Genomic DNA, 12,234 nt, shown 5'->3' with positions numbered 1-12,234 from the left:
TCCTTCTCTCCCCCCCCCCCCCCACCTCTACCAGCTGGTCCAGTAGTTTCTCCCCCTCCTTCCTTCTCTCCCCCCCCCCACCTCTACCAGCTGGTCCAGTAGTTTCTCCCCCTCCTTCCTTTTCTCCCCCCCACCACCTCTACCAGCTGGTCCAGTAGTTTCTCCCCCTCCTTCCTTTTCTCCCCCCCACCTCTACCAGCTGGTCCAGTAGTTTCTCCCCCTCCTTCCTTTTCTCCCCCCACCTCTACCAGCTGGTCCAGTAGTTTCTCCCCCTCCTTCCTTTTCTCCCCCCACCACCTCTACCAGCTGGTCCAGTAGTTTCTCCCCCTCCTTCCTTTTCTCCCCCCCACCACCTCTACCAGCTGGTCCAGTAGTTTCTCCCCCTCCTTCCTTTTCTCCCCCCCACCACCTCTACCAGCTGGTCCAGTAGTTTCTCCCCCTCCTTCCTTTTCTCCCCCCACCACCTCTACCAGCTGGTCCAGTAGTTTCTCCCACTCCTTCCTTTTCTCCCCCCCACCACCTCTACCAGCTGGTCCCGTAGTTTCTCCCCCCCACCTCTACCAGCTGGTCCAGTAGTTTCTCCCCCTCCTTCCTTTTCTCCCCCCACCACCTCTACCAGCTGGTCCAGTAGTTTCTCCCTCTCCTTCATTTTCTCCCCCCCACCACCTCTACCAGCTGGTCCCGTAGTTTCTCCCCCTCCTTCCTTCTCTCCCCCCCACCACCTCTACCAGCTGGTCCAGTAGTTTCTCCCCCTCCTTCCTTTTCTCCCCCCACCACCTCTACCAGCTGGTCCAGTAGTTTCTCCCCCTCCTTCCTTTTCTCCCCCCCACCTCTACCAGCTGGTCCAGTAGTTTCTCCCCCTCCTTCCTTTTCCCCCCCCCCCCCCACCTCTACCAGCTGGTCCAGTAGTTTCTCCCCCTCCTTCCTTTTCTCCCCCCACCACCTCTACCAGCTGGTCCAGTAGTTTCTCCCCCTCTTTTCCTTCTCTCCCCCCCCCACCTCTACCAGCTGGTCCAGTAGTTTCTCCCCCTCCTTCCTTTTCTCCCCCCACCACCTCTACCAGCTGGTCCAGTAGTTTCTCCCCCTCCTTCCTTTTCTCCCCCACCACCTCTACCAGCTGGTCCAGTAGTTTCTCCCCCTCCTTCCTTCTCTCCCCCCCCCACCTCTACCAGCTGGTCCAGTAGTTTCTCCCCCTCCTTCCTTCTCTCCCCCCCCCACCTCTACCAGCTGGTCCAGTAGTTTCTCCCCCTCCTTCCTTTTCTCCCCCCCACCACCTCTACCAGCTGGTCCAGTAGTTTCTCCCCCTCCTTCATTTTCTCCCCCCACCTCTACCAGCTGGTCCAGTAGTTTCTCCCCCTCCTTCCTTTCCCCCCCCCAACTCTACCAGCTGGTCCAGTAGTTTCTCTCCCTCCTTCCTATTCTCCCCCCCCCACCTCTACCAGCTGGTCCCGTAGTTTCTCCCCCTCCTTCCTTTTCTCCCCCCACCTCTACCAGCTGGTCCAGTAGTTTCTCCCCCTCCTTCCTTTTCTCCCCCCCACCACCTCTACCAGCTGGTCCAGTAGTTTCTCCCCCTCCTTCCTTTTCTCCCCCCCACCACCTCTACCAGCTGGTCCAGTAGTTTCTCCCCCTCCTTCCTTCTCTCCCACCACCTCTACCAGCTGGTCCAGTAGTTTCTCCCCCTCCTTCCTTCTCTCCCCCCCCCCACCTCTACCAGCTGGTCCAGTAGTTTCTCCCCCTCCTTCCTTTTCTCCCCCCACCACCTCTACCAGCTGGTCCAGTAGTTTCTCCCCCTCCTTCCTTTTCTCCCCCCCCCACCTCTACCAGCTGGTCCAGTAGTTTCTCCCCCTCCTTCCTTTTCTCCCCCCACCACCTCTACCAGCTGGTCCAGTAGTTTCTCCCCCTCCTTCCTTTTCTCCCCCCACCACCTCTACCAGCTGGTCCAGTAGTTTCTCCCCCTCCTTCCTTTTCTCCCCCCACCACCTCTACCAGCTGGTCCAGTAGTTTCTCCCCCTCCTTCCTTTTCTCCCCCCCCCACCTCTACCAGCTGGTCCAGTAGTTTCTCCCCCTCCTTCCTTTTCTCCCCCCCACCACCTCTACCAGCTGGTCCAGTAGTTTCTCCCCCTCCTTCCTTTTCTCCCCCCCACCACCTCTACCAGCTGGTCCAGTAGTTTCTCCCCCTCCTTCCTTCTCTCCCACCACCTCTACCAGCTGGTCCAGTAGTTTCTCCCCCTCCTTCCTTTTCTCCCCCCCACCACCTCTACCAGCTGGTCCAGTAGTTTCTCCCCCTCCTTCCTTCTCTCCCCCCCCCCACCTCTACCAGCTGGTCCAGTAGTTTCTCCCCCTCCTTCCTTTTCTCCCCCCACCACCTCTACCAGCTGGTCCAGTAGTTTCTCCCCCTCCTTCCTTCTCTCCCCACCACCTCTACCAGCTGGTCCAGTAGTTTCTCCCCCTCCTTCCTTTTCTCCCCCCCCCACCTCTACCAGCTGGTCCAGTAGTTTCTCCCCCTCCTTCCTTTTCTCCCCCCACCACCTCTACCAGCTGGTCCAGTAGTTTCTCCCCCTCTTTTCCTTCTCTCCCCCCCCCCACCTCTACCAGCTGGTCCAGTAGTTTCTCCCCCTCCTTCCTTTTCTCCCCCCACCACCTCTACCAGCTGGTCCAGTAGTTTCTCCCCCTCCTTCCTTTTCTCCCCCCACCACCTCTACCAGCTGGTCCAGTAGTTTCTCCCCCCTACCTCTGCCTGTGTTAGCTGGTCCCGTAGTTTCTCCACTTCCTCTCGGAGCTCCCTGATGATGCGTGCGTTGGGGTCCTCGTTGACGACGGCGTGGTTGACGATGCTCTTGGCCCGGTCGGCGTAGCGCAGCGTGGACAGCGTCTCGTCGTAGTTGTCTGCTGCTGGGCTCACCGTGGCCACCATGGCCGTGCGGCTGTTACCGCCCAGGCTGTCCTGGACACGAGGAAGAGAGAGAGAGGAGAGTGTTAGTGAGAGAGAGGGAATGAAAGAGGAAGATACAAGGTCGTCAGAACCAAATCTTCAAATGATTGTAGGGACAGAAGCGTTCAAATCTCTAAAGGAAACAGGAAGATAAGCCTCCATCCCTCTCATGTTGAGCGGAGCGAGAGGGAGGACCAGAGATGTTATAGTAAGAGCAGGGAAAAATACAAAATGTGTGTCTCTTACCTTTAGAAGCCATGTTAGCACAGAGTCTCTGTAAGGGACAAATTTGGTCTTGTTTTTCCCACATCCCTGTTCTGCCAGAGCAGATATGACCAGGCCTAGAGTAGTCAGAGACCTGCAGAGAGACACAACAACCCACTATCATAACAGGTGGCATATTTGCTAAGTGTTCATCTTTGTTTAAAAGGGGAACTAGAACACTTGGTGCTGTGTGTGTGTGTGTGTGTGTGTGTGTTGTGGTCTCATTGAGGTGCGGGTGCGTTATCAAAGTGCTTGGTAACATACTTGTTGATGTTGCTCCCCTCCTTCATCCTCTCTCCAGTAGCGCCAGTCTTAGCTGCTCTCTCACTGCCAGCCAGGTCTACCAGACTCAGCTTACTCACCTTCTCACCACTCGTCTACAGAGGGGGAGAGGCGAGAGAGAGAGATACGAGGAAGGGGAGAGCGGATAGAAAGTCATCTTGGTAGATTAGATTTTTGATAACATCCTTCATTTTAAACTGTTAAAATGACTCCAATCCTGCACATTGCATAAACCTCCGGAATGCAAACACATGCATCTGTTTCAGTCAAAGATTTCCCATCTCATCCCAGTCATTTCCATGCAGGATACACCCATCATGTCTCCCTGCTCTAACATAAAGGTCCAGGAAGGATGATATATATATATGAAAGGATTCATTAACCAGGTATTCCTATGGAGAACAGAGGCCAAAAGCCACACACAGCGAGGCAGAGAGAGAGAGCGAGAGTGCGAGGAGAGAGAGAGAGCGAGAGTGCGAGGAGAGAGAGAGCGAGAGTGCGAGGAGAGAGAGAGCGAGAGTGCGAGGAGAGAGAGAGCGAGAGTGCGAGGAGAGAGAGAGCGAGAGTGCGAGGAGAGAGAGAGCGAGAGTGCGAGGAGAGAGAGAGCGAGAGTGCGAGGAGAGAGAGAGCGAGAGTGCGAAGAGAGGGAGCGAGAGTGCGAGGAGAGGGAGCGAGAGTGCAAGGAGAGGGAGCGAGAGTGCAAGGAGAGGGAGCGAGAGTGCAAGGAGAGGGAGCGAGAGTGCAAGGAGAGGGAGCGAGAGTGCAAGGAGAGGGAGCGAGAGTGCAAGGAGAGGGAGCGAGAGTGCGAGGAGAGGGAACGAGAGTGCGAGGAGAGGGAACGAGAGTGCGAGGAGAGGGAAAGAGGAGAGAGAAAGCGCGCATGCGATTAAGAGATAAAAAGAGCAAGAAAGAGCGCGTACGAGAGCGAGGAGAGAGAGAGTGAGAAAGAGAGAGAACAAGAGAGCGTGCGACAGCGTGTGAGAGAGAAAGCGAGCTGGAGAGAGGCTGGAGTAACAATTGTTCTTTGTGATTTACAATGTTAGCTGCAGGGGTGGAGCTTCACTCACTGTGTGTGTGTGTGTGTGTGTGTGTGTGTGTGTGTGTGTGTGTGTGTGTGTGTGTGTGTGTGTGTGTGTCCTTATCTTAAATAAGGTGTGTGCATTAAGGACTGGAGCTTGACTGGGAGACGGAGAGATAATGGAGATAAGAGTAGGGGAAGTGGGGACGAGAGCGAGAGGAGAAGTAGGGACGAGAGCAAGAGAGTAGGGGAGGTAGGGACGAGAGAGAGAGAGTAGAGGAGGTAGGGGCGAGAGAGAGAGAGAAGGGGCGAGAGAGAGAGAGAAGGGGCGAGAGAGAGAGAGGGGGCGAGAGAGAGAGAGGGGGCGAGAGAGAGAGTCGGGGAGGTAGGGGCGAGAGAGAGAGAGTCGGGGAGGTAGGGGCGAGAGAGAGAGAGTCGGGGAGGTAGGGGCGAGAGAGAGAGTCGGGGAGGTAGGGGCGAGAGAGAGAGAGAAGGGGCGAGAGAGAGAGAAGGGGAGGTAGGGGCGAGAGAGAGAGAAGGGGAGGTAGGGGCGAGAGAGAGAGAAGGGGAGGTAGGGGCGAGAGAGAGAGAAGGGGAGGTAGGGGCGAGAGAGAGAAGGGGAGGTAGGGGCGAGAGAGAGAGAAGGGGAGGTAGGGGCGAGAGAGAGAGAAGGGGAGGTAGGGGCGAGAGAGAGAGAAGGGGAGGTAGGGGCGAGAGAGAGAGAAGGGGAGGTAGGGGCGAGAGAGAGAGAAGGGGAGGTAGGGGCGAGAGAGAGAGAAGGGGAGGTAGGGGCGAGAGAGAGAAGGAGAGGTAGGGGCGAGAGAGAGAAGGAGAGGTAGGGGCGAGAGAGAGAAGGAGAGGTAGGGGCGAGAGAGAGAAGGGGAGGTAGGGACGAAATGAAAGAGTAGGGTAGGTAGAGAGGGATGAGAGAGTAGGGAGGGGATGAGAGAGTAGGGAGGGGATGAGAGAGTAGGGAGGGGATGAGAGAGTAGGGAGGGGATGAGAGAGTAGGGAGGGGATGAGAGAGTAGGGAGGGGATGAGAGAGTAGGGAGGGGATGAGAGAGTAGGGAGGGGATGAGAGAGTAGGGAGGTAGGGAGGGATGAGAGGAGGAAGGAGAGATCGTGTAAGAGAGGAAGAACAGAGAAAATGCACAAATGCAGTAGTGGAAGGAAAGAATGTACGCGTGAGAATTTACGCTAAATATATAGAAAGAGAGAGACGGGGTGAGTGAATGATTTGAGCAAGAAATGATAGAAAGAGATGGGGGTGGGGGTAGAGAGACAAAGGACAGCGGGGGCAGAGGGGGGGGTGTGCATTATGGTGTGTGTGTGTGTGTGTTACGTCCGGCGTCGTGCTGAGTGGGAATAGAGCGGGCAGAGATTACAGTGAGTTGTGAAAACAAAGACTGCCCTTGTCCCCAGAGAGAGCGAGGAGAGAGAGAAGAGCGAGGGAGGAGGAGAGGGAAAAAAAGCATAAAACAGGGTGGACCTGAGTCAAAAATGATTTGAAGTATTTGGCTCATTAAATGTGGAATTCAGTATATTTTAAACTCTTAGGTCATCTAGTTGAGTAACAATCTTGCAGGATTTGTCCCTAGTATTTGCCTACGGTTTAGTTAATGTGCACTCCCAAAGCAACATCTCAGAGACATTCAGATTACTCTCTGTCACCAGGCCCCTGTGAATTTGCATAGGACTGAGTTTCCATGGAGATTAGTAAAGGGAGGATAAAGCCAAGTGAACCTCAGCAGAAATAGGAGGCCCAAAGACGCTCTTGCTCTTTATCTCACTGTGTGTGTGTGTGTGTGTGTGTGTGTGTGTGTGTGTGTGTGTGTGTGTACACACACACTGAGGCAGACAGCCTTTATTTATGCATCAGTTTAAATGATCAGACTCAGACTATATTTAACTCTGTTTCCATTCCACCACAGGTGCACCTGGGGCTGCGTTCAGCAACACAACAAGGTATCAAACTGTTTAAGGGGTCGGCTACCGACATCCATACCACACATGCAGTCAGAGCTGGCCCTAGGGTTTTGGGGGCCCTAAGCACCACCCACATCAAGATAATTTTTACTTCATTTCCTGCAATTGTAAACATTTTGCCAGAGAGTAGAGAAAATGTGTAGAGAAAATGTATCAGTTTTAAAGCAAGTTTGTTGCAATTCTACACATATGGGGTTAGAGAGCAATGTTTGCAGTTTTTAATACATCTGAGTGACTGACTAACAAATCGATGGGGGTCATCCAGTCGGTAATTCAACCATGATTACTAAATGTGTAAATATTTGTATGAACATAACAAGATTCAACAACTGAGACAAACTGAACAAGTTCCACAGACATGTGACTAACAGAAATGGAATAATGTGTCCCTGAACAAAAAGGGGTCAAAATCAAAAGTAACAGTCAGTATCTGGTGTGGCCACCAGCTGCATTAAGTACTGCAGTGCATCTCCTCATGGACTGCACCAGATTTGCCAGTTCTTGCTGTGAGATGTTACCCCACTATTCCACCAAGGCACCTGCAAGTTCCCAGACATTTCTGGGGGGAATGGCCCTAGCCCTCACCCTCCGATCCAACAGGTCCCAGACGTGCTCAATGGGATTGAGATCCGGGCTCTTCGCTGGCCATGGCAGAACACTGACATTCCTGTCTTGCAGGAAATCACGCACAGAACGAGCAGTATAGCTGGTGGCATTGTCATGCTGGAGGGTCATGTCAGGATGAGCCTGCAGGAAGGGTACCACATGAGGGAGGATGACGTCTTCCCTGTAACGCGCAGCGTTGAGATTGCCTACAATGACAACAAGGTCAGTCCGAGGACGCTGTGACACACCGTCCCAGACCATGACGGACCCTCCACCTCCAATCCATCCCGCTCCAGAGTCCAGGCCTCGGTGTAACGCTCATTCCTTTGACGATAAACGTGAATCCGACCATCACCCCCGGTGAAACAAAACCGCGACTCGTCAGTGAAGAGCACTTTTTGCCAGTCCTGTCTGGTCCAGTGACGGTGGGTTTGTGCCCATAGGCAACATTGTTGCCGGTGATGTCTGGTGAGGACCTGCCTTACAACAGGCCTACAAGCCCTCAGTCCAGCCTCTCAGCCTATTGCGGACAGTCTGAGCACTGATAGAGGGATTGTGAGTTCCTGGTGTAACTAGGGCAGTTGTTGTTGCCATCCTGTACCTGTCCTGCAGGTGTGATGTTCAGATGTACAGATCCTGTGCAGGTGTTGTTACACGTGGTCTGCCACTGCGAGGACGATCAGCTGTCCGTCCTGTAGCCCTGTCTTCTTAGGCGTCTCACAGTAGGGACATTGCAATTTATTGCCCTGGCCACATCTGCAGTCCTCATGCCTCCTTGCAGCATGGCTAAGGCATGTTCACGCAGATGAGCAGGGACCCTGGGCATCTTTCTTTTGGTGTTTTTTAGAGTTGGTAGAAAGATCTCTTTAGTGTCCTAAATTTCCACAACTGTGACCTTAATTGCCTACCGTTTGTAAGCTGTTAGTGTCTTAACGACCGCTCCACAGGTGCATGTTCATTAATTGTTTATGGTTCATTGAACAAGCATGGGAAACAGTGTTCAAACCTTTTACAATGAAGATCTGTGAAGTTATTTGGATTTTTACGAATTATCTTTGAATGACAGGGTCCTGAAAAAGGGACGTTTCTTTTTTTGCTGAGTTCAGACAGACAGAAAAAATGCTAATTGACCGACATGAGAGAAAAACTGTTGATGCACAACCACATTTCTACATTGCACCTTGTACATTCTACTATTCTAACTCTCAAAGGTAAGTTGAGACCCGACTGAGTTTTTTGGGGGTAATTGATCTGCGGGCCTACAGCGGGCCTACAGCGGGCCTACAGCGGGCCTACAGCGGGCCTACAGCGGGCCTACAGCGGGCCATCCCTTCGTTAGATGAACTGCCTGCATTACATTCGTTAGGAAGAGTGTTCCCAAACATTCTGAAATGTGTTTAATTTGAATTAGCTTTTTTGAAATACTGATGTGGATAATAACATAACTGTCCTTATGGGGATAATATAGGTTCACGTGTCTGTTCCAGCCTTAATTGAGCCTTATTTGACCCAAACTAGAATCAACTGTTCCAGCCTTTCTTTTTACCTGAACTGTAATCAACTGTTCCAGCCTTTCTTTTTACCTGAACTGTAATCAACTGTTCCAGCCTTTCTTTTTACCTGAACTGTAATCAACTGTTCCAGCCTTTCTTTTTACCTGAACTGTAATCAACTGTTCCAGCCTTTCTTTTTACCTGAACTGTAATCAACTGTTCCAGCCTTTCTTTTTACCTGAACTGTAATCAACTGTTCCAGGCTTTCTTTTTACCTGAACTGTAATCAACTGTTCCAGCCTTTCTTTTTACCTGAACTGTAATCAACTGTTCCAGCCTTTCTTTTTACCTGAACTGTAATCAACTGTTCCAGCCTTTCTTTTTACCTGAACTGTAATCAACTGTTCCAGGCTTTCTTTTTACCTGAACTGTAATCAACTGTTCCAGCCTTTCTTTTTACCTGAACTGTAATCAACTGTTCCAGCCTTTCTTTTTACCTGAACTGTAATCAACTGTTCCAGCCTTTCTTTTAACCTGAACTGTAATCAACTGTTCCAGCCTTTCTTTTAACCTGAACTGTAATCAACTGTTCCAGCCTTTCTTTTAACCTGAACTGTAATCAACTGTTCCAGCCTTTCTTTTTACCTGAACTGTAATCAACTGTTCCAGCCTTTCTTTTAACCTGAACTGTAATCAACTGTTCCAGCCTTTCTTTTTACCTGAACTGTAATCAACTGTTCCAGCCTTTCTTTTTACCTGAACTGGAATCAACTGTTCCAGCCTTTCTTTTTACCTGAACTGTAATCAACTGTTCCAGCCTTTCTTTTTACCTGAACTGGAATCAACTGTTCCAGCCTTTCTTTTTACCTGAACTGTAATCAACTGTTCCAGCCTTTCTTTTTACCTGAACTGGAATCAACTGTTCCAGGCTTTTTTTTTCCTTTTACCTGAACTGGAATCAACTGTTCCAGCCTTTTTTCCCCTTCAACTAGAATCAACTGTTCCACTCATGCATTATTCACCCTGTGTGCTTCCGATATAATGCAGGGAGACCAGGGTTGGGTGATCAGGTGACACGCACAGACACAAGCTCGCAACACACACACAAACATACAGTCCCAGGGCTGGATGACCAACCAGGCGTGGATAAAACAGGAGCAGGCTAACACAGCAGATCAGCTGACATCAAGACAGACAGAGAGAGCACTTCATTACTTATTTACAGGTTTCCTGGAGGCTGACATCACTAGCTAGTTCCTGAACAGTAGGAACTAGGGCTGGCTGACAGGACAGACAGTCTCTCTGGGACACTACTACCCTCAGTGACCTGGTTCAACAGTGCTTTAGAACTAGAGGGAGACAGAGTGATATGACGAAGATGCAGTAGTCACAAAACATTACAGCAGTCGACTAAGATGTTATGGGGGAGAGGTTGGATTGACCGTTGCGTAACAATCAGTTGGAGAGAGTGTGTGTGTGTGTGTGTCTTACCCCAGACTGCAGGTCTTTGAGTGTGTGTGTGAGGATGATGTTGAAGACAGCGTGAGATCTGCTACTCTCCTCGTTCATGTTGGTGGCAGCCACCGTACGAGACTTATTCCCCTCCGACATCAGAGACTCAATATCCTAGAGAAAAGATAGGAGAGAGGGGGGGATGGATGGAGAGAGGGGACAAGGATGGAAGGCCAGTGGGAGGGAAGAAGAAGAGGAACAGGGGACAGAAGGCATGAGATGGGGGGATGGAGATAGGGTTGGAGGGAAGAAGAGAGAGAGGAAGGAAGAGAGAGATAAATACATACTTTTCTCCAGAAAAAGCAACCCTCTTGAGCAGGGCTAAATAGTAACTTACCACCGATATGTGAACAGCTGTCAAAGTCATTAGCCACGGTAAGCCTTGATTCCAGGGAGTGTGAAGTGAGAGTGTGTGTGTGTGTGTAGTCAGCCTTCAAGTCAGTGTGTTGATTAAATAAGTGTGTGTGGTTAACTCTTTTTGACATGGCTCATCTAACAGAGCTCTCAGCTACCACACCCCTCTACGCTCTCCTCTACACACCAACCCAGAACATGAACATGAACATCATTTATTTACCATCATATCAATTCTGTTGTTTAGGAATCTAGAATAAAGGTGAAATCATCAGTAGCATGGTCATATCAGTAGTCATTCTACTAGTGATGATAGTGGTGTAGTGTACCTTGTAGCTGGCTACAGCCAGGCGTGACAGGCCGTCCACGTACGGCCCCAACACCTTGTGCTCCCTCACTCTAAGAGCCTGCCTGCTCCTGGGGGGGACACATATCAATGTGGTTAACTACAAAAACAAACAGTCATCATGCTTCCATGTTCTATCCAAAAACTTTTTTTAATCATCTGAAATAGTATTTTATTTGAGATGTATCCCACTACGCCAGGGTCGTGCATCAGCAGCCACTCAATTAGCCCATGTCAGTAAACATTGTTTTAGATTGGTAAGAGTCTAGTGGCCAGCTGTCTAAACTAGGTGTAAGCATGGTCCAATTACTTAACTGCAAACGTCTGCCTCCACCATATGTCAAAATGTGTAGAATTGCATCAAACTTGCTTTAAAACAGCACCGTTTTCTCTACGCCCCATTGTAAAATGCGCAGAATGGCAGGAAATGAACTTTAAAACAGAATTTATTTTTATCTTCACTGTCACAGGGGGGTGCTGCTAAAACGTTTTGCTCGCAAAGTGGTGGGTGGGTGGTATAGATACGCAGACCCACAAGCCACTGCGGCCCCTCACCAGTTCAATTTTGTTTGTGGCCTCCACCCCCATCAAAGTTGCCCATCCCTGCTCTACACTTGCTGACATTCTGTGTATAAGTAACAGTTCTCCAAATAGAATGTGCAATAGCCAGATCAATACTCCATATAGAGCTACAGGCTCTACATCATCCTGTGTAGCGTGGCAGACTGACTCCATATAGAGCTACAGGCTCAACATCATCCTGTGTAGCGTGGCAGACTGACTCCATATAGAGCTACAGGCTCTACATCATCCTGTGCAGCGTGGCAGGCTGACTCCATATAGAGCTACAGGCTCTACATCATCCTGTGTAGCGTGGCAGGCTGACTCCATATAGAGCTACAGGCTCTACATCATCCTGTGTAGCGTGGCAGACTGACTCCATATAGAGCTACAGGCTCTACATCATCCTGTGTAGCGTGGCAGACTGACTCCATATAGAGCTACAGGCTCTACATCATCCTGTGTAGCGTGGCAGACTGACTCCATATAGAGCTACAGGCTCTACATCATCCTGTGTAGCGTGGCAGACGTAGCTCTATATGGAGTCAGTCTGCCACGCTACACAGGATGATGTTGAGCCTGTAGCTCTATATGGAGTCAAGGCTCAACATCATCCTGTGTAGCGTGGCAGACTGACTCCATATAGAGCTACAGGCTCTACATCATCCTGTGTAGCGTGGCAGACTGACTCCATATAGAGCTACAGGCTCTACATCATCCTGTGTAGCGTGGCAGACTGACTCCATATAGAGCTACAGGCTCTACATCATCCTGTGTAGCGTGGTAGGCTGACTCCATATGGCTGGACCATGTAAAGCCTGTTATTCTATAGGTTGCTTTAACAGAGGTGACGGGGCATAACCTTTGGGGTCAAGCGGG

General features: G+C 50.8%; 1 protein-coding gene across 9 annotated transcripts in view; it reads right to left on the bottom strand.

Annotated features, from left to right (window-relative positions):
• The window catches only part of LOC106567792 (kinesin-like protein KIF13B), an 82,362-nt gene that overhangs the window by 29,893 nt on the left and 40,235 nt on the right, over positions 1–12,234 (bottom strand). For all 9 annotated transcript variants that reach the window (XM_082968563.1, XM_082968461.1, XM_082968577.1 and 6 more), the window contains exons 8-12: positions 10,778–10,865; positions 10,074–10,208; positions 3,461–3,573; positions 3,179–3,290; positions 2,732–2,944 (exon numbers count right to left, since the gene is read on the bottom strand). In XM_082968563.1, the coding sequence (XP_082824689.1) occupies positions 2,732–2,944; positions 3,179–3,290; positions 3,461–3,573; positions 10,074–10,208; positions 10,778–10,865 (661 nt within the window). The remainder of the gene's footprint in view (positions 1–2,731; positions 2,945–3,178; positions 3,291–3,460; positions 3,574–10,073; positions 10,209–10,777; positions 10,866–12,234) is intronic.

This window comes from Salmo salar, chromosome 01 (assembly GCF_965601325.2).
Source record: "Salmo salar chromosome 01, fSalSal1, whole genome shotgun sequence".
Classification (NCBI taxonomy): Eukaryota; Metazoa; Chordata; class Actinopteri; order Salmoniformes; family Salmonidae; genus Salmo; species Salmo salar.
This window is presented reverse-complemented; position numbering and strand designations above follow the sequence as displayed.